The sequence below is a fragment of the Perca flavescens genome, chromosome 4 (genome assembly GCF_004354835.1).
Source record: "Perca flavescens isolate YP-PL-M2 chromosome 4, PFLA_1.0, whole genome shotgun sequence".
NCBI lineage: Eukaryota > Metazoa > Chordata > Actinopteri > Perciformes > Percidae > Perca > Perca flavescens.
Window position 1 is genome coordinate 19,152,492 of NC_041334.1, and position 27,818 is coordinate 19,180,309.

General features: G+C 39.5%; 1 protein-coding gene across 1 annotated transcript; it reads right to left on the reverse strand.

The window, feature by feature from the left end:
- On the reverse strand, window positions 1-27,793 carry shmt2 (serine hydroxymethyltransferase 2 (mitochondrial)). The gene is made up of 12 exons (XM_028576386.1): window positions 27,636-27,793; window positions 17,214-17,405; window positions 14,962-15,041; window positions 12,866-13,066; window positions 12,573-12,654; window positions 11,077-11,199; window positions 7,246-7,385; window positions 6,894-7,056; window positions 6,367-6,466; window positions 3,833-3,988; window positions 2,394-2,501; window positions 1-1,516 (listed from the first exon to the last, which is right to left on the reverse strand). The coding sequence occupies exons 1-12, from the start codon at window positions 27,666-27,668 to the stop codon at window positions 1,389-1,391; spliced, it is 1,506 nt and encodes a 501-aa protein (XP_028432187.1). The 5' UTR covers window positions 27,669-27,793; the 3' UTR covers window positions 1-1,388.
- Between the last annotated feature and the right edge of the window lie 25 nt (window positions 27,794-27,818).

Below are 27,818 nucleotides of genomic sequence, written 5' to 3' on the forward strand. Positions count from 1 at the left end.
TGCAAAGTAAGAAAGTAACCACACTATTTCTAACACTCTTTTCTCTATTGTGCCGTATGATCATTTCACAAACGGAAATCTTGCTTCCTCACTGATGCAGTGATAATGACAGCTCCAATCTGTAAGCCAGATAAGACAAAAAAGAATCGGTTTGTTTTTCTAATCAAGCTCCTTCACAGTTTCTATCATTGAACACCATGGTGAAATAAAGGACACTGAAATCAGGCAGACTGCACTATAGTCTTTCTAGTACAACAAATCAGCTGGTATTGGAAACCTTAAGATATTTAGCTGTTACATAGTTAATTCTTTTTTTTTTTAAATACATACAAAAGTATATACTCTTTGTAAAACACACAAAAAAAAAAAAAATCCAGAATGACATTTCTGTTACTTTTTTCATTTGGTTATTTATCTTTCATAACAAAATATATAGCAATTCAAATCTGACATGATATGCTGGAAGAAAAAAAGATGATGCAAGCACAACAGCGTCAAAAGATAACATCCTCAGATAGAGGTGGAAATCTTTTTTGCAATGCAATCTAATACAAATTAAACTCCACTTTCTGAAGCTTATATTTGATTTTTGTTTTAAAAAACATCTCTCAGTGTAAACATTATTTTGAACACAGGTTGTAGTGTTGCTTTATGACTTCATTGACTATAGTATATTAAAAGAGGTTAACATTAGTCCATTTCCTGTATAATCTGACTTTTAAAGTTGCACAAATCAATAAATTAAAGGGCTAACTTTCATAAATTATATTTTGACAACATTTTAGGTTAATTTCTGATCTTCAACTAAACTTGCCCCAGAGATATTAAAAGGCCAACACAACACTGTATGACAGAACAACCCTTCACTTCATGAAGCCTCCTTGTGTACCTTATTTCATCTTATTTCAACAGAAAAGAAAGCTATCATGCACACATCTCTATGTGAATATAATAATCTAAATTAGACATTAGTTAAGACTCTTTACAGCATTAAGACCTTTCAGCGTATCTTATTATAAAAACTAATTATGCACAAATCAAGTTACAGAGTCTGACACAGAGAGCCATTTGTCACTAAGAAATGGCACGATGACAACTGAGAAAAATTTGTACACATACAATAGAAAATAGATTATTTGGCTCTACAAAATCTGTCAAATTTTATTGTTTCTTTACCTCAAGTTTTTACAAGAACAGATTGATGGATTACTGCAAAGTAGTATTTAAAAAAAAAAAAAAGTGGTTTCCCATATGTGATTGGGAAAAAAGGGAATCATCCTGATTCACAGGCACTAACCACATTTCACTACCATGATATTTTTCCCCTCTCCTTGGCCAGCTTTCTGCCACCTGGCCGTTATGGCCCCACAAACTCTATATTGCTTGGTTTAATGGTCGTGGAAGCCTGGCATGGGAAAGGGCCTGGCAAAAGCTTCAACACGGTGGCGCAGGTTGGCCATGCGAGCCATGGTCTCTGGGTCCTGAAGAAGGAAGTTTTTGAAGTCCTGGAGTTTTCCTTAAGGAGAGAAGAAGAAAAAAAGGAAAATGCTTAGCTTTCTCTTATTGCCATTTGCTTCCTTTGTTTAATCACCACTGGGCTTTTATTGTTTCCACTTATGGTTCAGTATCCAACAATTTAATATAACAAGCAGTAAGGGTGTGACGTGACGAGATTTCTCGTCGAGGTGAAAAGAGTGAAAGAGTCACAGACAAGACGAACACAATATGTAAACATTGTAAGAAAAAAATGCTGTACTACTAACTACTGCACCCGCGACAGCTGTGGTGGTGCTGTAAGTGTTTTTGCATAGTGCTCGTGTTAGCCGCGGTATACGGCATTTTTTCTTACAATGTTTACATATTGTGTTCGTCTTGTCTGTCACTCTTTCGCTGTTTATTATTTCCGCAGGAAAACCAAAATGTTGCCACACAAATGATTTAAAAGTGGCAGGGGGATCTTCAATAGTAATTCCACGCTCCATCACGCTGACATCACATCGCCTCACGAGACAACTTTTCACCTCGACGAGAAATCTCGTCTCGTTCTCGTGAACCCAACCTCGTGATGTGTCTCGTCTCGTGGAGTAAGCGTCTCGTCACACCCCTAGCTTGTAACCTTGGTTCTCTGAGTAAAGACTATTTGTCCCAGTCATATTTCTTAACTGAAGTTTTCTTTAAATTAGTGTTAAGATCGCGTCTCGTTCTCGTGACCCCAATCTCGTGTCTCGTCTTGTCTCGTGAGCGAGTGTCTCGTCACACCCCTAACAAGCAGCATATTGTACTTTTGTTGCATTTCGAATAATTAAAGTTTTATAAATCAAATAGCAAAAAAAGGAGGCCCATGTTTTTGCCAATTACTAATTAATCTGTCTCGCCTCTCACAGTAAGCTAACCTGTCTTTTTCTTGACGTCCAAGGCAATCTTGAAGCCCTCATCCATGAACTCGACAACTTGCACGAAGTCAGCTTCTTTGAACTGTCTGGATGTCAAGGCTGGAGCACCTGGGATGGAAAAGAACACAAAATCTGCAGCTTGAAATACAAAGTTTTGACTGGTAATCACTTCCTTTTGCTTTTACAGCTTTTCCATTGCTTTTAAACTGACTAATGTATTTTCCTGTGTTTTATTTTATTAAGGAACTGTATGGTCTTTGGGGGGAAAAACAGAGCCCTGGAGCTTCTTTAAATGTCAGTAATGAATCTACACAGACTCCAGATGTGTCAAACCAACATTGATGCTGATGGCTAATGACGCATTGACTATATAAGTGAAGCCAAAACATCTTGATTGCCCCCTGGTGGCTGGCTGCAGTATAGGTCATAAATCCTACCCCCTCCAGGTTAGCAGATGGGACATGGCCAAACTCTTAGTAAACCTCAAATAATTTCTTTACAAAGATTGGTTCAGTCATTTTAGTTAGTTCTGATCACGCTGATGTTTGTTCAAATGTTAATTTTTTTCTGATAGAATGGTTTTTATTACTTATTTGAATTATAAAAGTGGGGTGAAACGTCGTGAATGACAACTGTGTCGGGCTATCTTTGCCGTACCTGAAGTTGCTGCATTTTGGCTGCTGTCTGTAGATTCCTTCATGCACAACTTGTATTCTTTCTGATGTTTCATACGCAAATGTCCACCAGTGTAGCGCGCGTAGTGGGTTCCGGTTCAGTGGAAAAAAATTCGAAGGTTCGCCAGAAACCAAACCCCATCAAAAAAAGCCCAATATTCGGCCAAAACCTGGATTCAGTGCATCCCTACCTTTGTACAGTTTTTTTTTTTTTTTTTTTTTTTTTTACAGTTTATGGTTGGTCGCTACAGTGCAGTCCAAATTTCAATCAAATAAACAATTGAGAAGGCAATTAGTGCAGTGCATTGTGCTTTAGGTGAAGTTTCTAGCCTTAAGACAATGCTGAAAATGTGGCAGTGTAGATGTGGAGCTCTTGAACTTCCTGGCAGATGATTAAAAACCCAAACATACTTAATTAATCATGATCTGCTCAGTGCTTGTGGCTTAATGGTGGCTGACTAATTTCCATATGCAAAAGTCCTTTTTGAAAAAGTGAGTGAGGAGAATGCTAAGTGCAAAGTAAATTTAACCAAAAAAAAAAAAAAAAATTACCTTGTCGCTAAATATGGAACACAAAAACAGCTGACCAACATATCAAGACTGATTAGCTTAACAAAGTTAAAGGTGTTTTAAGGTTTTAAAGTTTTTGAATATACAAATCAGCACCATTTTCTTTATGTGGTTTCTGATAATATCCTTAATAAAGTATGACAAGACCTTGTCTGAATCAAGCTGAAAGTAGTGTAATGTGAAGCTGTTCCTTACCTAGCCTAAGGCCACCAGGAGTCAGGGCGCTCTTGTCCCCGGGGCAGGTGTTCTTATTGGCAGTGATTGACACGAGCTCCAGCACCCTCTCGGCCCGAGCCCCGTCAATGCCCTTAGGCCGCAAGTCAACCAGGACCAGGTGGTTGTCAGTCCCGCCTGAAATACGAAGCATTCTTAGCAAAAACCTTTGAAGAGGAAGGCTTCACTTTTAAGCCTTTGATCAGACCACCTCAACTTTAGTTTAACATGGGTAATTTGTTAGCTGTAGGATATGAAACTGAATGTGGTTAATGACAAAGCCAAATTACTGTTTAGTGCGTTGTCAGGGCCTCCCAATGCTTCACATCTTCCCCTTTCTCTTGCGTTTGTCTGCATATCTGCTTTGTTCATCTGAGCACTGCATTTATGTTATATGTACAGTATATGTATACAAGTTTTACTTCTTTCGGAGACCAAGAGCTGAAGGTGCCTGCTCTTTTTGCTCAATAATCTCTCTCTGTGAAGGTGACAGGTGTACAATGCCATTAAATCTATATAGGAAACAATATTATCACTTATCCTGATAATAAAATTGACTGCCATCATGTTTAAGTGCAAATTACCCTAGGCAACTAAAGCAGGAAATTCACTAACATTTTTTTATTTTTTTTACAGTTAAAACTATGGTCATTTGTATTTGTATAATGTATGCTTAGTATAAGCACCAGATATAAACTCAGTTCTCAGTTTATTAGGTTCACCTAGCTAAAAGTAAAGCAGTCTAACAACATTTCTGAGGCTGCAGTTTACGGTGCTGTTGAACTGTGTTGCATTTTACAGAGAGGTGTTTCTATTATTTTGTCCACCCTTTTGTGTCAATAAAGTAGGCTACATCAAACTACATCCTCCAAAATGATCACACAGTTAAATCAACCCCTCTCTAAAACAAACATTTTAACCTTCATGAAGGTACGGTTTATTGCAGGACTGTTGTATCAGACATTAGTTTTTGCTAGATGTACCTAATAAACTGGAAACTGAGTGCATATTATAACTCTATACATTTTCCTTTAGCTAATATAAGCAACTTAGTTACCAAGTACTCATTCCTTTTTACAAGTTTCCTATTGACTGTAAAGTGCCGTCCATACCAAGAACGATAACAATAACTACCTATAACGATGTGAGCATCCACACTGCGTCAAGCACGCACCGCAAACTTCAGCTGCTAAAAATACATGCAGCAGTTGTTGCAACGTACGATTACAGGAATGTCCGACACCACTGCCTTCTCCAGGAAACAGTGGCGCACACAGCTCCACAGAGAGGAGAGGAGAGCGGGCTGGCAGGCGTCAGATTTGGGCAGAGCACAGGAACGAAAACACTGACCGTATGATAACATCCAAAACACGAGATTCACTCTCAGTGGTTTCTGTGACATGAGAAATACTTTCAAAGTACTAATGTTTGAAAATATACAAATCTAGGATCGTAGCCCCGCCGAGTGGAAAAGTCTCATCACGCCACTAATCACGTGTTTGAAACAAATCTCTGCGCAGTGTGTAAATTCAGATGGATAATGATTGACTGTCAGTGTTTCTATCGTTCATCAAATCGCTCTGAAAGCAATCCCAATGATATTGTTTGCCACGGTCGTCGTTATAGTTGTGGTGTGGACTTTACCACTCAGTTGAGTTAAAACAATTTTTAAAACTATATATTTATAGTTATCGTTCTTGGTGTGGACAGCCCTTGAGCGTACAATACCCTTTTTTCTTTTACTCAAACATCTAGAAAAAAAGATTTAAAAAAAGAGAGCATGCACACAATGCAGTGTAAGCACAGGACAAGACTGTATTTTTTAGGTTATCAATTGAAGGCTATACATCAAAATAAAGCTGAGGCCAGCAAATTAAATGCAGGACAAGATTCAAGCATTCGCTCACAACCAGAAAGTGACCACTTTCATCTGGTGGTATTTCCTTGACTGACAGTGCAGCTACACTGACATTAGCCTATTTGCACATCATGAATTTAAATGCCTTTCTGGGTTTTTTCTGCCACGTAATTTGCATTTTGTGACAGGACATTTCTCTTTATTGACTGTGTTGTGTGTTTTTCTATGTTTCTTTTTGCTGAGGCAGTGTTTCCCTGTGAAATTACAAAAAAAGAATGCTTAAAGTCCCAGTGAAACAGAAGTTGGAGTGTTTAGCTTCTGTACTGTACTGTATTTTGTAGTTGGCCACCTGGCTGGCTGGCTCATTTTCTGTAACCAATGTAGCATTAAAGCATGGTGGAATTAGCAAACTAGCTAGCTAACTAGCCAACTGTCCTTGAAAAACAGTAAATTGAATAAAAAAAAACTGTGACAGCCACTCCAAATTGATCTATTTGAGCGGTCAATCTCAAGATTGATTGACAGGTGGTTGTCATGATATTATTGGTAGAAATTGGTTGGTACAAGTTTATGTAAGGACTCATAATTTTGATGTGATCTAAAAGGGTTAAAAAGGCATTTTTCATTTCATCTTGACTTTAAACACCAGTTAGATTACCTGATACCAGGGTGTAGCCTTTGTTGAGAAGAGCTGTAGCCATAGACTTGGCATTTCGTAGTACCTGGTCGATATACTCCTTGAACATGGGAGACTGAGCCTGGGCGCGCGCACACACACACAGACAGACACACAGACACACACACACAGACACACAATAAAAGGTTGAACTAGATAGAAGTTTGCTTTTTTCAGTTGGAGGTCAAAAGATTATTCATGAAATATTGAGAAGACAATTTTCTACTATATAAACATATTTTGGTACAAGTAAGAGACATCACCTTTCCATTTGCTTTAATAGAGATTAATAGATTTCAATAGTGGTCTAGCACAACTTACTGTAGGGGAAAAGTTTCTGAGTCAAGTTTCACCAACTAAGGTATCTCAGAGTTAAGATTGTGTTTCACTGTAAAATGTGACTCACCAGTTATAAACTTCTTATTAGGAAATAGCAGACCAAGGTAATACAATGTTACGTTAACACAAATAAAGTCACTTTTGCATTGAAATTGGGCGGTTGTGCTGACCTGTCGGAGTGCCACAGCCACACCAGCGATGGCATGGTTATGAGGTCCGCCCTGCAGGGAGGGGAACACAGAGAAGTTCACCTTGTCCTCCAGCTCATACATGATCTCCTTCCCCTTCTTGTCCACTGAGCGAACACCCTTACGATAGAAGATTAGGCCAGCCCTGGACAAAATAGACTAATTGACTGACAAAGCCTTTTTACAATTTTATTTTTTCTCTAAAACCCAACAAGGTTTCATCCTTGGGATGATTTGATTTCTCACACCCATGGAACAAAATACTATAACTGCTATTAATAAAAAAATAACTCGTAATTTCCATGATGCTCAGTGAAATTTCTCCAGTTCTTACCTGGCTCCTCGGAGGGATTTGTGTGTGGTAGATGTGACCACATCAGCATGTTCAAAGGGAGAGGGGACGGCTTTGGCAGCCACCAGGCCACTGATATGGGCCATGTCCGCTAGCATGTAGGCCTTAATGTTGGTACACAGCTGAGGGCGATAAGGGTGGAAAAGAGAGAACAAACACAAAATTAGGATTGAAAGTTATATCATGGGGCAGTACATTTGATATTAAATTATGTTTCAATTTCTAACTTTTTAGGTACAAGACCCCAAAACATGTCATTGCTGTCTTAAACCATTGCATTCAATAAGTCTACAACCTCGCACCAACTGTGCTGTGCATTTTATTTGACTGTACTCTGTATATGTCGAAATGTGAGATAATAAATAGGAGATACAATCTTTTGCCACCAATACATTTACATTTTCCCCCACAGTTAAGATTTGACTAACTCTACATCTGTAAGCAGTACCTATCTTCTCAAAAGGGCATATTTAAAATCGGAGGTGGTATTATTACATTCTTTGGCAGTCTTCAGAGGCCTGAAATATTACAACATAATTCAATAAATCCTTGCTGTCTCTTGCCAGCATTTATTGAAAAAGGCACAAACAATAAATAGCTTGCTAACATGCAAATGACTTGCTGGCGAATGATCAGAGCAGTAAACAATCTTTTTAGTGCTCCAATTAATATTCATTATCATGACAATCTCCCTTCCTCTCATATCTAAACTGGATCAGCACATGTTTATTAGATTAAAAAGCAGGAAAGAAGGCAGGGTTACTGGAGGGGGGGGAAGAACACAAGAGGGTGATGCGCGGTTGCTGATGAACGCCAATAGTGAAACAAATTTCAGATTTAAAAAAAAAAGAAGAAACTTGCTCCAATCTAGGTAATACAACACTGAAAATCTGGAGAGGAGCTCAGTTGATTCTGCCATAAAACCGTGAACAGTTCCACAGAAACATTCCAGGGGGAAATATGGCCCCACTTCAGGCCTAGTGGCAAAGTAGTTATGGTGCTTAATAAAAACACAGCTCTGTAATGGTAGGGCACTCCATCTGATGGTACTAGCTAAAGTGGGGCTCTGCAACAAAGGGAAGCAGTCATGGAGTGAATGAAGTGAATCAGCGGGTGGGTATAACAAAACGGATAAAGGGGCCCCTTATGCACTGCCAAAGAGAGCAGTGAAGTGTGTAGTTAAAAGTTGCTGCTGTGTACGCGCGAGTCAGTGCGTGTATTCATGTTCAGTTCGGATGAGTAGGCAAGAGAAAGCATCTATATTGTTGAGTGCAAGACCCTAAACATTGATTTGCATGTGGATATGTTAAGTTTGAAAGTGAATGCTCGGTATTTAGTGTAGGGATGTTAACCAATGAGTGGTAAATTATTGTTAGTCGGTTAAAAAAAAAAAAAAGTGATCTCTAAATTAGGCAATTATAGATATTGGAATAAACGCTACTACAGTTAGCCATCTCATTCCAATATTTTTTTTTTGTGAAATGAAATAATCCCTCACGCAAAATTTTTCATAAGGCATAAAAAAAAAAATGGTTTGGTTCCAGTTTGTTGTCTGTTGAGGTCATGGGTCGATAGGGAATTTATTTTATTTTTTTCCCAGTGACACCAAGGGATAAGTAGGATTTTTTTTTTCCTTTACAGTAGCGATGGATACTCAATATTTTCATAACATAGCCTACCTGTTACTACATGTACAGTTGTTGTTTAATAAATTGAAAACATGTAATTCACGTGCATATTAAGTAGCCATATTTGTTTTGGTCTTATAATACAGCCACAGGTTTACCGCTCCAGCGGAGAGGATGGTTCGTTTAGACAGCAGCTACGTTTACAAGAGTTTGTCCAAAAATCAAGATTCGTTGCAAACTAAGAAACAGACTATAAACGGACATCTTTCATTTTAGCTTGTTTGTAAAGTCGCTATTTGCCGAGTAGAGCTTTGTTTGCACCGTGCGGTGAACAAGAGTGGACAGCGCATGAAGAGCAGACTGAAATATCGGTTTCTACATGTTTAAATTTGCCTGTAGAACAGGTAGGTGGGTTTTGATAAATATTGACTCTTTAATCATGGAGGGTTTATTGTAGGCTTCTTACAGTTAACAAGTGTACCGTTAGTTCATCTGCGCCAGCGGTAGTAAATAATGTATAAGCTTTAGCTATTTTGCTATCGCTGTCGTGTGTGTGTGTGTGTGTGTGTGTGTGTGTGTGTGTGTGTGTGTGTGTGTGTGTGTGTGTGTGTGTGTGTGTGTGTGTGTGTGCGCATCGCTGTTCAGAATCACATCTATCTTCCATAATGAAACGCTTGTATCCAAATGAATTGTGTTGTGAAGTTGTCATTAGCTTCACTGCTGTTAGCCACCTCCATTGAGCCCCAGGGACTTGCAATAACGTTAGAGCACTCTAAAGGGGATTTACCTTTCATTTGATCGGGTTTGCTTGCTACGTTGCCATCCTCTTGAAAGACATTAAACACAACATATAGTTCATGAGTGGTTTCATCTGCCCTGTTTAACGTGTTAAAGCTCCCCGGCGGCGCAGTAGCGCTGTAGCTGGCCGCCGTGGCCGGTGAGGGCCGGTTGAAGGCGCCGTCCTCACGCTGCCGCTGCCCTAAAACTGGACACGGCAACGTTAAGTGCCGCTGCGGCGACATCGGGTCCTCTTCCAGCAGTGCTGGAGGAAAACGGGCATATTGCATCGCAAGAGTGCTGTACAAAAATGTAATTATAGTTCGCCTTAAACTTTTTATTTGTGTATTTGTTTAATTAGTATCTTTTCTTCCCCAAGCTCATAAAATAAATTTGGGTCGCACATTAATTGACAGGGTCGGTCGGAAACCGGAACCAAATAATTAATTTTGTTAGGCCTAATCGCCTGTTTTACGCATTCTGAAGGTGCCTGTTTTATCCATTGGTTGTATCCTGTAGCAGTCTATTAGGCAATATTCCGCATAAGATGGGCTTATATTTGGAAACACATTACATCTGCATTTCAGTGGTAACAGATAAGGTGATGATGATCATCATCTTTCTTTATTATTGTTAGCACTACACTCAAACTAAAGCGGCGTCTCTTTGGAGCTGTCATTTTCTCAAATGAGCCGCGGCAATGTTTCTAATGAGCTTCTAACGCTAGACAAACGACTTTATTTTAAACGCGATCACCTGGCTTGTACCCAAACTATTTCGAAACTAAGGAGCCATTTGTCCTCCGATTACATACAAGCTCCTCTGCGCCGCATTTGCGGGACTTGTTTCGAGCTGTAGGGGATTTAAAAAATGTGACGTGAGTGGAAGGGCGGTGTCGGGGCGGTGTGTGTGTGTGTGTGTGTGTGTGTGTGTGTGTGTGTGTGTGTGTGTGTGTGTGTGTGTGAGAGAGAGAGATGCGACAGAGTTGAGAAATTGCAGGCGCGGCTCGAAATGGCTGTTATTTCAAATAGCGTAGCATATTTTAAACTAAATGGTTAACCGCAACCGGTTAATGAGGCTCGGTGACCGGTCAAGAAAATTTTTAGTTTTCGCCATCCCTAATTTAGAGCAGACAGTGGTACAGAAATTAGCAAAGATATGGTTGGGTGTGATTCTGGATGGGTCTAACCTATCAGTAAGAGGAGCAGGTGTGCGTGTGTGACAGTCCAGGGAAAAAGGTTGACTGAGTTTTAAGTAAGAGGACACGGACACACACACGGACACACAGACACACACACGGACACACACACACACACTCACGGACACACATACACACACACGGACACACACACACACACGGACACGGACACACACACACACTTTTGAATACAGTGAGTTCTCCATGCACCTTCTTGATTCGGGCGTAGTCAATGAGGCGGGCATAGGCACTGGTGCCAGCGATGATGAGCTTGGGCCGGAACAGCTTGGCCGTCATCTCCATCTGGTCATAGTCTATGAGTCCTGTTGCAGTCTGCAGAGAAACGAAGAGGGAGACAAATTGAAGAGAGAAAAAAAAGAGACCGAGAGGAAGGAACGGAGTAGAGGATGAATATGAGAATATTAGAGGGAGAGTAAGGGTCAGGAGGGAAAAAAAAAAAAAAGTTACATGAGAGGATGAAAAAAAAAAAGTTGTCATATATCTTGAGGATCAAGAGCAAACATAAACATGGAAGAGATATTTCTTCCACTTGAAGCTCATTTGAAGTACTTTGGCTACCTTAAAAAGGGGAAGGAATTTATCGAAGAGAGACATTTCACCTAAACTCATGTCAACGAAGAAGATGGAGCAATTGCAGTAATGCACCCCTACTTATCCTAATTCAACCTTTCAGGGATCTACTCAACTGGTGTGATGAGGCGGAACAGATCAGAGGTTGGTTTGGAGACTTTATCGGCTCTTTTCATTGACATAAGCAATTTCGAGATGGATGTACAGTACCAGTCAAAAGTTTAGACATGTTTTCCCATTCAAGTGAATGAGAAAACGTGTCCAAACCTTTGAGTGGTGTTCTATGTTAGACAATCCATTGTTCAGAGGATGTATATCTGAGTCACATGAAATGGAGTCAGACTGCAACGGTCAATAACCAGTGTGTCTTGTGCCTTAACCTCCAGTTTCACCCCTGTACTCTTCCCCCAAGCATCAGAGAAGAGAAACAATAAAAGGAGAGAGAAAGAGAGCAGGATGGAGCAGAAAAACAAAGTGAGAGACAGAAAAGGATGGAGAATAAGGGAGACACAGACAAGAAAAAGAATAGAGAAAAGGAGGAGGGAAAGCTTTATTTAGACAACGTGATAATCTCCCATCTCCAGAGCACATCTATGGATGCCCCCTCACTCCATCAAGCTGCTGATTGTGAAGACAGAGCCAGTGGTGCTGGCCAGCCTGTCGATTTCCCATTATCTCTCTCGCAGAGGGGTCCTGCCTACCCATACATCAGCAGGTCTGGACATGCAGACTCTCATGGCCATCCATCAGCCGCTACCAACACCAGCACACAACTATGACCCCAGGAATAAAATGCTATACACTAATATACAATGCACCCACATCTGAGGGACCGTGGTTGTACAGAACTTAAATGCTGGTAGAAAAAAAAAAAACACATTAAATGTTTTATGTATTATACTAAACTAAAGGGACTGTATGGTTGCATTGTGAGTGAAGAGGCCATTATAATCAACCAAAACACCTGCGTTTATGCACCTCTGTCACATGCCAGCAAGCAATTGTTGGGCTAAAGTTTTGTTGCGTTAGACACTGATTCCCTACCCATAATGCCTTGTGTCATCCCTGTGGGGGCACATAAGCAAACAGGATTAGTAGAAGGCGTCTCTACTTACATTTAGCTTGTAAGGCATGGACTCAAAATAGATTGAGGTTGCTGAGATCCTCTTCACATCCGACATGTAGCCATGGGTCAGACTGGGGTGAAAAAGAGGAAGATGTAAACAGCAGGAAGAAAAAAACATTTGGTTACATTAAAATGTAAACAACTTGATTTTTTGGGTGCAAATGACACTAGTGTAGACAAAGAAAGAAACTGGAGCAGCTCAGAGAAGAGGGAGGGTAAGAAAGAAAAAACGTAAGTGACAGGGTACAGGTCAAGTTAGGAAAAAAAGCAGTGACTACTCACTGTCCTCCGTCGGGCAGGTCCAGGCCCATGATGCGGTCATGGGGGTTGAGCACGGCGGTGTAGACCGCAAAGTTAGCGGGTGAGCCAGAGTACGGCTGGACGTTGACACCCCACAGAGCTGGGTCCAGGTCAAAGGCCTCCAAGGCTCGTTTCTGACACAGCAGCTCAATTTGGTCGACCACTTCTGCTCCACCATAGTATCTGAGAGCATGGATGAAAGAAAACGACATCCATAGCCCATTTAGCAACAGATGAATCACTCCTGCAAAGCGGGGGCTTGGCTACTTGGGGGCAGCAAAAACAAGTCATGAACACAACATTTACATATTACCTTTTAAGTTGACATGGAGTTGGAGTCGTGATTCTGGCCAACTGGTGAATGCAAGTCCAATATTCACTTTCTTTTAGTTCAGTTCTTGATTTCTACCAACTCCTGAGGGAAATATCTAGCTTTTTAGCTACTAAATGCTCCACTATGTTCACCAGCTAGTCACTAAACTTGTTTATCTGATGTTTGGTGCTGAGCAGCTTCTGTAGGTTCATCACTACGAGTGAGCCCTTTCACACTGTCATTTGATATACTGTACATACAATATCATTGCCTATAGCTGCTTTATATTATTAATGTGAAAAATCGAAAATTCGAGTGAATCCCTCTGCTGTTTAAGCAAATAGGAGACAATGTTGTTGATTGTCATATTCTTTAGCCAATCAAATTTCGAGTTTGCCCTTTTGGGCGTATTCTTTGACAGCTACCCAACTACGTCTGCATTTTTCAGACCAGTTAGTATACGGTAGCCAAGAAGCCAGACTAGCTAGCATCACAGAACCGTAGCAGTAACGTTAGTTTAAGTTCATTTAGAGTTTTAGATGTAAAGTTAGGAGGATGTACTTTTGCTTCAAATGATGAACAGCTTTTGGTAAGTTTAATGGATTTTTCTGAATTTTAGCAAAATAATTTTACTAGCTATTACTGCTTGCTTTAGATTGTTTGCTGCTGGTGTTGAAGGTTTGAGTGTCAGTGGTTGCTATGCCTTTGTGCGCGCGTGGTGGCCTGTGTGTTGTTGATCCCCAGCAGCTCGGCTGGGATTTATGGGGAAGCCTGTTGATCGCCGATTGTGTTATTTGTGTTTTTGATCGTTTTGTGGTCGTCGTATCAATAAATGTGACCGGTTGTTTCTTTGGTAATTACATTCATTTGGATTATATGTGACGCAGCACCCTGCCATACTGTGAAAGTGATGGCTTCAGTCACCGTGTATTTTTGTCTCTGCAATAGTGTATTGAAACTCTCTAGGTGTTGAGCCTTGTGTTAAAGCACTTTATTCCACACGATAATGTTGTAGTGTCATGGTGAGGTTATTCAAAGGTTGTTTAATTGCTGTAGGATAGTACTGAAGGCCCAGGTGTAAAATACACGGCCCACCACTGCTGTTACTAGGGCTGTCAACAAATATTCTAAATTCGAATATATATTCGAATAGTTTTAAAAAAAAAACGAATTTCGAAGGTGAAAATTAATATTCGAATTAAAAAAAAATAAAAAACGCTCGCGGTAGCAGAGGCTGTCTGGCTGTCTGCTTTGCTAGCGCGCCTGAAAGCCGTTACATACTGGACGCAGCCCAGCTGGCGCATACAAATGTGACATCATGAGATCGCCGTGACTATTTATACCTGCGCTGGTGGTCGCAACACTAGCTGCAGTCTTCTCCTGAACAGCGGTGGCGCTAATGAGCAAAGGCTACCGACGCTGCCCTTTCTACGGACTAGAAGAAGAAGGTAAACAACGGCAGAAGTGGCAGCAGCATTGCCGTCAATGCTTCGATTTGATTCACTGACCTACTTCGTCGGATCGAGCCTTTCATTCACCATAAAGGTGGGCACTGAATTCTTCCAATGTATTCCCTCAGGAATCGTCTTTGGCTAAGCAAAAGCTGTGGATTATTTGCTGTGTGGTTGGCATGTACTATTACAGGGCAAGCTAGAGAACACTCTATATGTGTGCGTTTATGTGTGCATGTCTGTAACAAATATCCTAAAGCGGAGAATATCAACAGTATTAATAAGCTGGGGTGTGGCTGAATAAACACACTCACCTTCTCCCTGGGTAGCCTTCAGAGTATTTGTTGTTCAGACAGGAGCCCAGAGCTTCCAGAGCTGCTCGACTGCAGAAATTCTGTGGTGAGAACACACACAAGCAAACACACACACACACACACACTCAGATCAATGGTGCGAGTGGACAGAAGGGACAAGGACGGCAAATTAAAGTCTGTTAAGTGATAGTGAGAAATCCCCCTCCAGCTAAAGGCAATCATTACAGTATTGAACCTATGGACTTCAATTGACTAACATTCTGCACTTCACAATGCTTATCGCCCCGCTGCTGGGGGATACAAGATAATGTAATAAACTTTTCTGCACATGCTGAGATACATTGGTGTGGCCTTTTTTTAAAATCACTTTGCAATGCATTTTCCAAGAAAAACACATTTTAGTGAGTATGGTTTGCTGCAAAAGGAGCATAATTATCCCCTAAAAGTTTTACTTTATATCTTGTCTGTGTGCTGGAAGTTAAAACAGACATGTTAAATATTTCTGTTAAATATACAATACCAGTAACTGATATTGGACTCATTCATTGACAGACTTATTCTTTTCATTCATTTTACTGGACTGGATTTTCTACATTAGAGCTAGACCAATTTTCATTAATAATTTGCTTAACTATTTCATTATGTCATAATTTAAGCAAAAATACCAAAAAATACTTTGTTCAAGCTTCTCAAATGTAAGGATTTTCAGTTTGTCTTTGTAATATTATATCTAAATATCTTTAGGTTTTGGACTGTTGGCTAAAAAAACAAGCTCGACTATAGGAAATTGTATTTTTCACAGATTTTTTTTACATGAACAAATTATTTAATTAAGAAAATAATCTGTAGATTGATCAATGATGAAAATAATTGTATGTCGCAGCCCAAATTCCTACTAACTGTTGTTAATCTTACACAGTAATTGTCATTTTCCACCTACAGCTTTTACATAATAACTCTCTTTGAATTTCTACTCCTGAGATTTTCTCCATTGCTTTTTTGAGGAGTAAGGATTTTGTTCATGCTGCATCCTCTCTGAAAACCTTCCTGCCACAACAGAGCCACAGGCCACTGCTCTCCTCTCCCCAGAGATATTATACAAACATTTACAGTATGGCAAATTATAAAAAATATTAAGGGAAAGCATAAAATATAATTCTATAGTAAGCCTACTGTATGTAGCTCTATCATGTCAAAACAATACATTAAAATGACAACTATATATAACTAACTATGGATACTGTACTGCTTTGGTATGGCCTGACACAACACTATTGTATACACTGTATAGTATCACATTGGGCAGTAATAAACACAAAACATACACAAAAACAAAAGGTACAGTTAGTCTCCACACTCTCTCCCTAGTTGAGGGGTGTGTGTGTGTGTGTGTGTGTGTGCTAACGCTTCACCTAGAAGCCAAGAGGAGATCAAGGGAGATAACAGCTCCTGTGAAAGCTCTCTCCTGCATCCCTCTTTCATTATGACAACTGTGCATATATTACAAAAGCAAATGCATTTGCTTCAGTGTCTTGCAGTGTGTGTGTTAAAATGTATATGTCTTTTATTCAAGGAATGCCTGTGCTGTGATGTGGCTTGTAGAGTGAGAGGGAGGAGGTGGAATGAAGATATCAGCTTTATCTCACACTAGAGCGGTCAGGCTTTGTGTAGAGAGGGGGCCGATATACTCTACTGAACAACTACTGTGGCGAAAAACAGGAGAAAGAACAATACAAGATAAAACCTTTTCGGCTCTTTTGAATAGTAAAAGTTTCCATTTCACACCATTCAGCCTTGGAATGAAAACAAAGAGTAACCCAAATGTTTCTGTAACAACTGAGCTATTCTTACTTAAAGAAAGCACTGTATCCTGTGGACGTTTTCATGTTTAGCCATAGCTTGATATGAATCCGTTGTATTTAAAAAAAAAAAAAAAAAGCTTGTCAGAGTTCATATGTTTTATTATTTGTATGTTTGAGCCAGAAGGTCGCAGTTTCACTGGCCTAGCAAGCAACTAAAAACAGAAAATGTCTTGAGGAAGACAGTTTTGATTTAAACATTCAATAAGCTGCACACAAAGTTATCCTGACATCCCACATTAGGTTTATAATAAGGTCTGAGAACTTTTTATGTCAACCCCCTTCCTTTGCAGCCCATTCTTCCCATCTCTCTGTAAACTGTTCAATTAAGTAGAATAAGATTTAGTAGAATTAAACCAAAATAAAAAAAATCATCGGTGAAAGATATTTTACCTCAGATGCAATGAGCTCCAAGCCGCGGCACTGCCTATCCTTCTCCTTTAGCAGCAGATCCCACATCTCAGGGTCGTCCTGAGCCAGGCTTTCCTGGCCCGTCCACGGACGATCTTCATCCACTGTATGGTTGGCAGCGTGGGACTGCTGGCCACGTACACTGAGATGAACTGAGGCTCGCTGGCACAGTGGCTATGAGCAGAAGAAAAGTTGCAGTGTTGGAGGGTATGATGAGGGAGAGAAAAAAAAAAAGGATCTTTTAGTTTTGTACAGATATAGTTATCCTAAACACATTCTCTAATACTGGATCATTGCACTGAAATGGATCTCGTGAGGACTGACATAAGTTGCCATGGTTTGGGAAGATTTTATTTTTCATCCTACAGATTTAGCTATTTAACAAAAATCTTACTACTGCACTGCAATTTGCCATAACTTTGATAGAAGTACAGTAAAAGAATAGGACTGCAGTATGTGTTGCAGCTGCAAGGTTTTTGATTTGATTTTAGCAAGTGAAAAAATATTAAATGTGGGTGTGTAGAAGAGGAAAAACATTAATACATGCATTTTGGAGTTACATTATCTATGAAGATTAAACTGGGGGCTTCACTCATAAAGAGGGACCAGAATGTAATTAAGAGACATGTTACATGAAGCATTTTTTTTCTACAGAATATACTTGATCATTTTACATATTTTGTCCTATACAAAATTTCAAGTCCCCTCCTCTGTTCCTCATGCACTCCAATTTGTAGCCCAGAATAATTAGAAGCTGGTGTATTTGCACGATATCAATAATCGGCATGGTTGTTCAATTATGCCTCTATCAGCACTTCTACAAACTGAGGGACTGACTTTTACAGCCTCAGTGTACCAAAGGAGGCATATAGAGAACAGATTCAGCACTTCCTGCTTATCTAATCTTGACTGGGGAATGGCGAGTTCTACTGCTGCTGCAATGCGTGATCATGCGAGTGTGCAGAGTCCATACAATTATCAGTCTCTTTTTTTAAGTTAAACATGAATCCTACACTGGCTTAAATCTTGGTACTTGTATGCACTATGCCTTCCCTTTATAATCCCCAATCAACAGGGAGGGCACTGTGTGGGAGAACCCTCAGAAAATAGAAGATACAAATCCCTGACAGGTTGATTGCATTCGGAACAAATTGACTCTCTCCCATCATTTAATCAACAATATGATGATGACTCTGTGTTGAGATCAATCCCACCACTGCTAACCTATAGTTATAATCTGTACAGGTGTGCTGGGCTATGAGGGACAACCCCCTTTAATAGCACCATTAAAAAGTAATTAACACAATGCTCAGCACTCGTTAAGGACACCCATATGGAAAGAAAAAAAAAACGCAATTTATGCCTTTTCCATGTGGTGTAAAAATGTTTGGGTACTTCATCTTGTGCAGTCTTTTTTGCACTCTAAGGGGCCGTCCACACGGAAACGTTTTTTTGTGCAAATGCACGTTTTGGCCGACCGTCCAGACGAATCCTGCAAACGCACTGCCTGAAAACGCACTTTTTTTAAACCAGGTCTCAGGGTGAAAAAATCCGAAAACGGCTCTCGTTTGGCTTCGTATGGATGGTGAATACGGATCCGTATTGATGATGTCATCGCCACACCCCTCTTTTACACCCTCTCCCACGGCCGCTGACGCACACCCAACTGCGGTGAAGCTAAGCGAGCATGTCCCATCTCCATGGTCAAACCAACTGACTTCATCTAAATACTGTCTCTCTGCTCCCTGACCCTTCCCTCTGGACTTTCTACACAAGATATATTGCTAACGTTATGTAGCCAACGTTAAACATCGCTAAAGTAGCTGACCGCTCCAGCAGCGAAGTAACGTTAACTGCTATGGCTATCTGTTTATAAAGTGGAAGTAGATAACTTATCAACTAGCTAGCTAATCTGTCTGCTTATCAACTCCTTGAACGGATTATAGTAACTTTTACCACGGCTTATTGTAGAAAGGCTACTGCAAGAAAAAGGTATAGATTATTAAAAAGACACGATTCATGGATCATTGAGGTTTGTTTGACTGCCGATGTTAGAGCTAGCGAACGTTAGCGCGCTAACGTTAGCTCGCTGCTAGCGCGCTAACGTTAGCTCGCTGCTAGCGCGCTGCAATCATGCAAAATAAAAAGCAATCCAACAGCACATTATACAACGTAAACAGACATTTTCTTGTGGCGGCCTTTATAAAATTAGCAGTGGTGGAAGTTATTTTAGTCCACGGATGTATTAAGAGAAAATTATAATCTAGCTAGTCATGTTATATGGTTATGATGGGAAGTGGAAGTGACTATGCTCTTCTTCTCCGTTTTTTTGTGAATTTCTGTAGCAGAAACAGCGCCGCCTATAGGCCTGGCATATGAAGTAGCGTATTGAGTCATTTGCAAGTGGATTCGTTTGGACGCAACAATTCTTGAAACGAATCCAGGGAAGACGGGTAAAAAAAAAAAGATCGTTTTGGTACGTGTGGACGGGGCCTAAATCTAGCAAAGAACCAAACTCTGTAGCTTTTCCACATTTTAGGATAAAAATTCAAGAATGTTAATGTTGGGCAGAAATAGTTTTCATAGATTCATAATTAAACATCTTTTGTAAAATAAAAATTGTTAATAAGAGGACTTCATCCTGAGGAACAGCTTGCAGATAGTTACTCTACTCGCTCTACTCTCCACTTCTTCATCTGCTCCCCAGGGTGGCAGAGGGGGCAGTGGGTGACACACCAGGGGAGCCAACTGGCACATTAATGGCTGATTTCCAACAGTCTTTGGCCTTTTGTCACCGATGGCAGTGTTGGTGGTAAAAAAAGAGCTCTGGAAGAGCTTAGAGCCTGGGGAGACAGGTTGGGCTGCCTCTGAGGACAAGTTTCTCGCTGAAAAATCACACGGGTCATTAAATCTTGACGGGAACTGTCCTTCGCTGTCTGCGCTTTTGCTGGGACACACCAAGGCCAAGGAAAGCAGTGGCAGAAAAACCCAACACAAGCCATGGTTATAGCGCTACTGACGACAGAAAAGACAGGAGTGCCTCTCCCTCCTCCTCACCGCTGCTTTGCTTTTCCCATCCTCGTCCTGTACCTGTCTTGTCACCTTACGCTGCTAAGCACGCTCCCCCAAGTAGCCCTCATGGGGCGTTTTTATTAGTTCACCTTGTCATCTATATCACTTCCATTGCATCCAAACAGGCCAGCACTGGCCTTAAACAAACCACACAGGTCAGTCCCTGTGGTCTGCCTCTGTGCTTTCCTGCCTCATTTCCCAGCCCTGATCATTACGGAAGATTAATTAATAAACACAAGATAAACTGATCCAAGTGAGAGCCAAGATACAAGCACCAAATGTGTCACAGTGGGACTATTTTTAGGCGACAGATGATGGTGTCGTTTGAAGGTGAACTTGATGAAAACTGTGCTGTAAGAAAAGGGGAGGGACAGGCCACATCAACCTGGGCGCCAAGCATGAGAAGGATTACATTACACAAATAAAAATTGATTGATTGAGATAATGGCAGAGTCACAGATGCACTGCATGACAATGATAAGGTAACTGTTGGCAGTTAAACCGTTCCTGTAAAACATCTGTGCCCAAAGACCAATGGCGGAGAAGAAAAAGGGAGGAAGAAAATCATTTCATTAATCAAAGTTCTGTGATATTTTTGCCCATTTCCTGAAGCAGCTCCTGAGGCGAGTCAATTTTACAGATGACTGCTGTCCACCAGTGGCTATACCAAACAACAATCAGCCAGGTAACAGAAGCAAAACAGACGGGACAAAAGAGAAGAAACAGTGAAGAAGAAGAAAAAAAGAAGATATGTAAGGTTAGAGAGAAGAAGTGTCAACAGGGCAGCAGCATCCGTCAGTCTGACACATAGTTGCCTCTTTCCCTGTCACTAACTAATAGCAGGGCAGTCCGTTACAAATTGCCCTGTGATTCAGTCTAGATAACACTAGACTGAAAAATTTGGATGGGGTGAAGAGGCGTGAAGGGACGGAGGCTGAGCCCTTGGCAACTCCACTCTATTTGGGTCAAAGGGGTTTTTAGGGTGACAATCAGAGGCTTAAGCGATTCTGCCGACAAAGCCAATCTTCAGGAGGTGTAGGCGGTGAAACAATACATTTATGCTGTAATCTTTCCACAACACTTCTTGTGGTGATAGTGATGATAGTGAAAGAGTTCTACACTGGGCTTCCTGGTGCCTCAGATTCTAGATACATGCTGTGGATTGTACTGTTGGCATCGTCGCGGTGCGCCTGTGCCAACAACCCTCTCATCGTCCAGTCCTGTCAAGGCCACAGTTTGCCAAATCAAAAAGAGAAATACTTACCGGTAACTGGGTTTTCCTGCATTGTAAAATCTTGTTCAGGCCACCCAAATATGGCTAAATCAGTCATAAAACGTCCTTTATTTTCATATCACCAGTAACAGGAGAGTAAATCAGTTAATGTTGGTTTTCAATTTAGAGTAAATCTAAAGAAAATGGAAAGGGCTGTCTGGCAGGTGTTGCAAACTTGACTTAACTTGGGCTGTTGCAACTACTGATTATCATTATCAATTAATCTGCCGATTTTATTAGTTAATTTATAATTTTGTCAATAAAATGTCAAACTAGTGCAAAATGCCTGGTATAATTTCCCATGGCCAAATGTGACCTTTCCCATAGTTAAATATTCGATTTACAAAGATATGATGAATTATTTAATTTTGGTTAACATACATGAAAGAAACAATTATTTCCACCGTAGCCGAAAAAGGAATAGGCTGAAGCAAAGGCTTATTTTTGCCTATCCTATAATCCCCATAGAATCACCCAGAAATCCAATATGAAAAGCAATATGAAAAGCAGCACATCCTCACATTTAAGAAGCCTGAACCAGCATGTGTTTGGCATTGTTTTAAGTAAAATGATGGTTTATTTAATGCAGTTATCCTTTGAAAAACTCACATACCTATGTTTTATTTGGATGCAGAAGACTTGTGTGGTTTTTGTATTCATAAAGATGAAAGCAAACAAAAGCAAAACGGCTTAAAACACGCATGAGGTAGTTGCACTAGTGTTAGATATCCCCAAGACACTGACCGATGTTTATTTGTTTGATGTGTTTTACATGTGTAACACTTGATTTCCTTTTTTTTTTTTAGGGAAGTCATCTTTAATGGAATAAGAGTAGCTCCAAGCAACTTATAAGCATTGCTGATGAAAAAAATATTGATGAAGCCACGAAACCGGGCAGAAACATATGTGCTCCTGTTAAAAGAATAAAACTAAATTCAAAGAGCTAAAGAATAACTAAGCTGGGACAGTGTTAGTCTTTGTCAAAATCTGATGAGTACAAAAGCATTAAATTGGTATTGTAGTGGTTTTGGTGTGGGAGGTGATGAAGCAGACAGGCTGTGTTTAGGGTGTCACTGCAAACTATTTCTGAGCCAATTTAAAAAAGGTAAAAAAATAAAAAAAAAACATCCACGTGTATTGCTGGGTAATACTGAATGCACCAATACCACTCTGTTGGTTCATGTTAGCAACATACTGTATAAACAAAAATGTTTTTTTTTTGGAAAAGCAGCATGTCATTTCCAAATGAGTCAACCTCTGTTGACTGTAACTTTTAAGAAAAGTTGGAAAAGCAGCAGTAAATCTTTTCCTCAGAACTTCAAACGAAAGCATGGCAAGTAGGAGTTATGGACCAAAGGGCTGCAGGACTTCTCAAGAAAAAAGAAAAAAAAAAAAAAACCCCTGCAAAACAAATCTCTAATCTTTCAGTACACAGCACGGAAACATAGGAGTACTTTTAGTATGGATTTTGACATCATGTAATGGAGCAGAGGCATCACTGTATGTATGCAATCACACATATTTTCATTTATATTTTGTAAGTTACTCTGAATTGTGATTGTACGCAACATAACCAAAGATTCATACTGTGTAATAGGGCTGGGTGATATGGAGAAAATCAAATATGACGATATTTTTGACCAAATACCTCGATATTGATAACGCAACGATATTGTAGCGTTGACTATTGATGCTTTCATAAAATATTTACACAATGAGATTTTTGATAAATAATCATCAGTAATGTGGATATAATGACTAAGTGGGTAAAGGCAAGTCATTACTTTACTGTAAGGCAGCCTTTAAAACCAGGAAAAGACAACACTTATGCCATATTACGATATCTAAGACGATATCTAGTCTCATATCATAATATCGATATATTGCCCAGATCCTTTTCGTGGATAAAAAAATGCAACTTTCCAAATCAACCTAACATTGTAAATTGATCGAGTTTCTTGGTTACATCACAGGCAAATTGACTTACCTAGCTGTCTAGTTGTAGCAGGCCTAGATTTAGGTCATACCAGTAAAACATTATCAAGCAGTAGCAGAAGACTAACAAACCGCAACAAGAAATAACTGCACAAGAACTTCAGTCGCCCGCTAAGTTTCCATCCACTTTTCAATCGAATTATTTGAAGTTCGGTAAAAAAACTCATGCGAATAAAGCTGGTGAAAGTGTGTTTCCATCAAACAGCTTTAAAGCGAATAAAAACCTGTGCGTAATGACTTCACATGTTGTTTTGCGATTAAATTGGTATATCGAATTGATTTGAGACATTTTAAGGTGTTTCCATTCATTTTTGCACTGAATCGCACAAGATTCAAGCGAACTTTTGCGAACAAAGTTTTGCTAGACCGTTGTTGTTGTTAATATTAGAAGCCAAGCTATAAGCTCCGATGGGCCTTTGGCTGAGGATCTGATCCAGCTCATCAAAAAGGTGGAACTTGCCTTATATTTTCCCTCCGGCACCGCTGCGAGACAACTCTCTTTTTTGAGCCGTGTAGCCTATCGCTGTTTGAGCGCCTTCCATTTACGCCGCAGGACGTCCCACGGCTTGTCGTAAGGGACATTCTAAAACGCTTAACGTGAAAAAGCTTAACGTGGTTTAATATCTAAACAACGATCAATCATCACCAGATGTATCATGGTCATATCTTGTCACAAACACTTAAGCCTGTCAAAAAAAATAAATCGAAATCCAACGATTATAGAAGTTATCTCACGTTAATGTGTCAGATAACATCCATAATATTTGGACATTGGGTTAGATTTGACCGTTTTAAGTGGTTATGATGAGCAATATAGAAGAGGATTTTTTTTGGTGATGATTGATCGTTGTTTAGGTACATTAAACCACGTTAAGCTTTTTCACATTAGGACTTAGCCAATGAGAACCGTGGAGAGTCAACCCCCAGCCGCTCCGCTGCCCTGAAGCAGAAACGCTTTATGTCAGATAACGTCCATAATAATTGGACATTGGGTTAGATTATTTGACAGTTTTCCGTGGTTATGATGGGTAATATGAGAGAGAAATTTGGTGATGATTGATCATTGTTTTGGTACATTAAACCACGTTAAGCTTTTTCCTCGCCATATGGCCACTGATGAAGAAAACAACGTGAGATAACTTCTATAATCGTTGGATTTTGATTTAGTTTTTTTGACAGGCGTAAGTGTTCATGACAAGATATGACCATGATAAATCTGGTGATGATTGATCGTCGTTTATATACATTAAACCACGTTAAGCTTTTTCACGTTAATCGTTTTTAGAATGTCCCTGTCGTAACCTTTGTTGGTCATTTCCTTCGCGAGCTCCTGATAAATGATGGCGTTTCTTAGATTTTTGCTATCTAAAATAGCTGTTATATTTTTCTGGTAAATTAAATTAAAAAAGTATGTTGTCTCCTCGTTTGTCCACTTACATCTGTTTTTGTTGACACCTGTCATGTGTGCAAACAGAGGGGAAATACTGGGCGGAAATGAACTGAAACTTCTTCGTTTTATTGCGGGTTGCAACCATAAAATGACCTAAAACTTAATCGCAATTCATTATTTATTCAGCAAATAACGTTTCTATCAGCGTTTATCGCATAAGCCGTATATATCGATCAAGAGAAAACCTGATGAGACTGAGCGTATTTTCTTTGAGTCGATATTCATGAAATTCAATCGGATTTTACTGTTTCCATAAGGCATTTTTCATTCGATATCACTTAATTCGGATAAAAACGGGTCGATGAAAACATAGCTTCTCTCTCACACACAGATCATGTGAGGACACTGCATGCCTAAACTAAAAAGAAATTAAAGTCTTGTGAGTCCTTTGGAAACTCAATGAAGATGCACACTTAACCAATTACCACCAATAGGAAAAGCATGCAAGCATGTGAATCAATTAGTTTAAGGTAACTTCAAAACACACTGACAGTGACTTATAAAACTAGGTCTGAATACATGCCACAAGATTTTGGCACAAAGTTGCCATAGCCTAGTTGTTTCTGAGAAACTACATGAAATTCACACCATCTCAAAATGGGTCACTTCATAAAGTTCAAAATTAGTATATTAATAGCCCTCAACCAACTTTATTTTTTTTCCCCAACACCTTGGTCACCCCAATGTCTCAACTAATCAAACAACTTGTTTGAATAAAAAAAAGCTGTAAAATTACAAAACTTTATCTCTTAAATTAGATCACTGGGCAACTATTAATAACTGGAAGATAATAATAATAATAATAATAATAATAATAATAATAATAATAATAATAATAATAAGTTACCAGAATAATAGAATCCACTGTACATTGTAATGTAGTCCTGTACTTAAGCACATCTTTGTGATGCATATAAGGTTAAATAAAAAATTATTAATACTGCACATTAACAAATTAAAATAAAAGGAAATATTTACAACTCTACAATAAATACATGAAGATTATAATGTTCAGATTTAGTTGGATCTGGTTTAGAGAGGTGTTCTTTTAACTCAATGGTCATTTTGCTAGCTGCGGTCTGTGTTGCTGTTGAATTGTAATGGGTTATACTGAAACGTTTCAAACCAATTGGTATGAATGAAAGTAGATTGAATATTAGAGTTTGATCATTAGTTTAAGCTACCTAATAAACTGGCAACTGAGAGTAAAAGGTAAGTGGACCTTTGAGCTTAGATTCACCATATAAATTAAGATTAAATCCACATCAGGAAAATTAAGCTTACATTATCCTTGCAGCTACCCTAAAGTAATAAATACTTCAACATTCAAGAATCTGCTGACAATGCTGAAACAATGACTTGTTTTGATGAAAATACATAATTATCTCAAAGCAGAAAGCTAAATAGATTAGCTTCATAATTGATTTTAAGGTCATTTTATTGGTTTATAAAGCTATTATGGTCATGGCACCAGGCTATATATTTAACAGATTTGCTTATAGCCTATAAACACTCTAGAATCCTCAGGTCGTCTGGTAGTGGCCTTTCTATTATCCCTAAAGTCAAAACAAAAACCTATGGCAAGGCATCCTCCTATTACTATAGCTAGTCTTCCTGAGGAGCTGAGGGCAGCAGAGAATGTTGATATGTTTAAAAGCAAACTAAATCCTATATTTTTAGTCTGGCTTTAAATTTTGCTTTATTTATCCATCTATTTATTTATCTGTCTATGTATTTATGTATTTAAGCCTGTTTTACTTCTCTGTGTATGTTAGTATCATAGAAATGGTTGGAAATTGTATTTATTTTTAATCCTGCCTCTGATGTTTCCTTACTGTAAAATAACAGCGTTTTTCAGCTCCTGTTTTCTGTTTGTGTGAAAGATGTTACTTTTGAGTGTTTGTTTTTAAATTGCAAAGCGACTTATCGCTTTGTGTGGATTCTGTGAAGAACTTTGTGATACATTTTATATATATTTAAATGGCTTTTCACCTCAAATGTAGTAAATGTAATATTTATTAAATGTAAATAAACATGAACACTAAATCAAGACTAAAACCCAGGTTACATAAATGCATAACGAAAATACTAACAGAACATCTTTTCCACACACAGGACAGGAACCGTTAATAACATAGTCCCATGATCCTTTGAACTGCAGTGCAGAACAGTCAACACAACGGCATCCTGCCGGTCGTTACAATACCTTAACTAGCTAGTCTAGTGAGGTAGCTAGTTACGTTGAAAGTTTTCGTTCTTGCAGTTGATGATGAAACAGAGCAGTCGCTGTTGCATCATTACGTGGACGCAGTTGCAGCCATGTAGCTAACATACACTGAATGCTAGCCTGCTAGCTTATCAGCTAACTAACAACCACCAAGATGTCAAAAATGCAATATGAACAAGACAGAAAAGATAGTTAGCGGTTAACTGGCGAAAATATTCTTCGACTTGGTGACAATTGCTCAAGCACACGTGTGCAATTTAGTTAAACCCCCTCGACTTTAGTAACGTTACTGACGTTAAGCTAGCGAACAGTTTGGCCGTACAGATGCGCTAACTCAGACCGTTACGGAATCAATGACACGTTGACAGTACTTTATGACACACGTACCCGTGTGAGTTGTCTCAGGGCGAAGGACAGCATGTTTCCAGTTCTCAGGCCAAAGGAAGAAGCGGCACTACCAGGCGACACACCGCTGACAGGCTCCGAATGGGCTGCTTGAAGTTGTTGGCAACGGCTGGTTACGACAATTCTGCCGAAAGGGTTGATGGGAATTGTAGGCCGTTGTGAGGA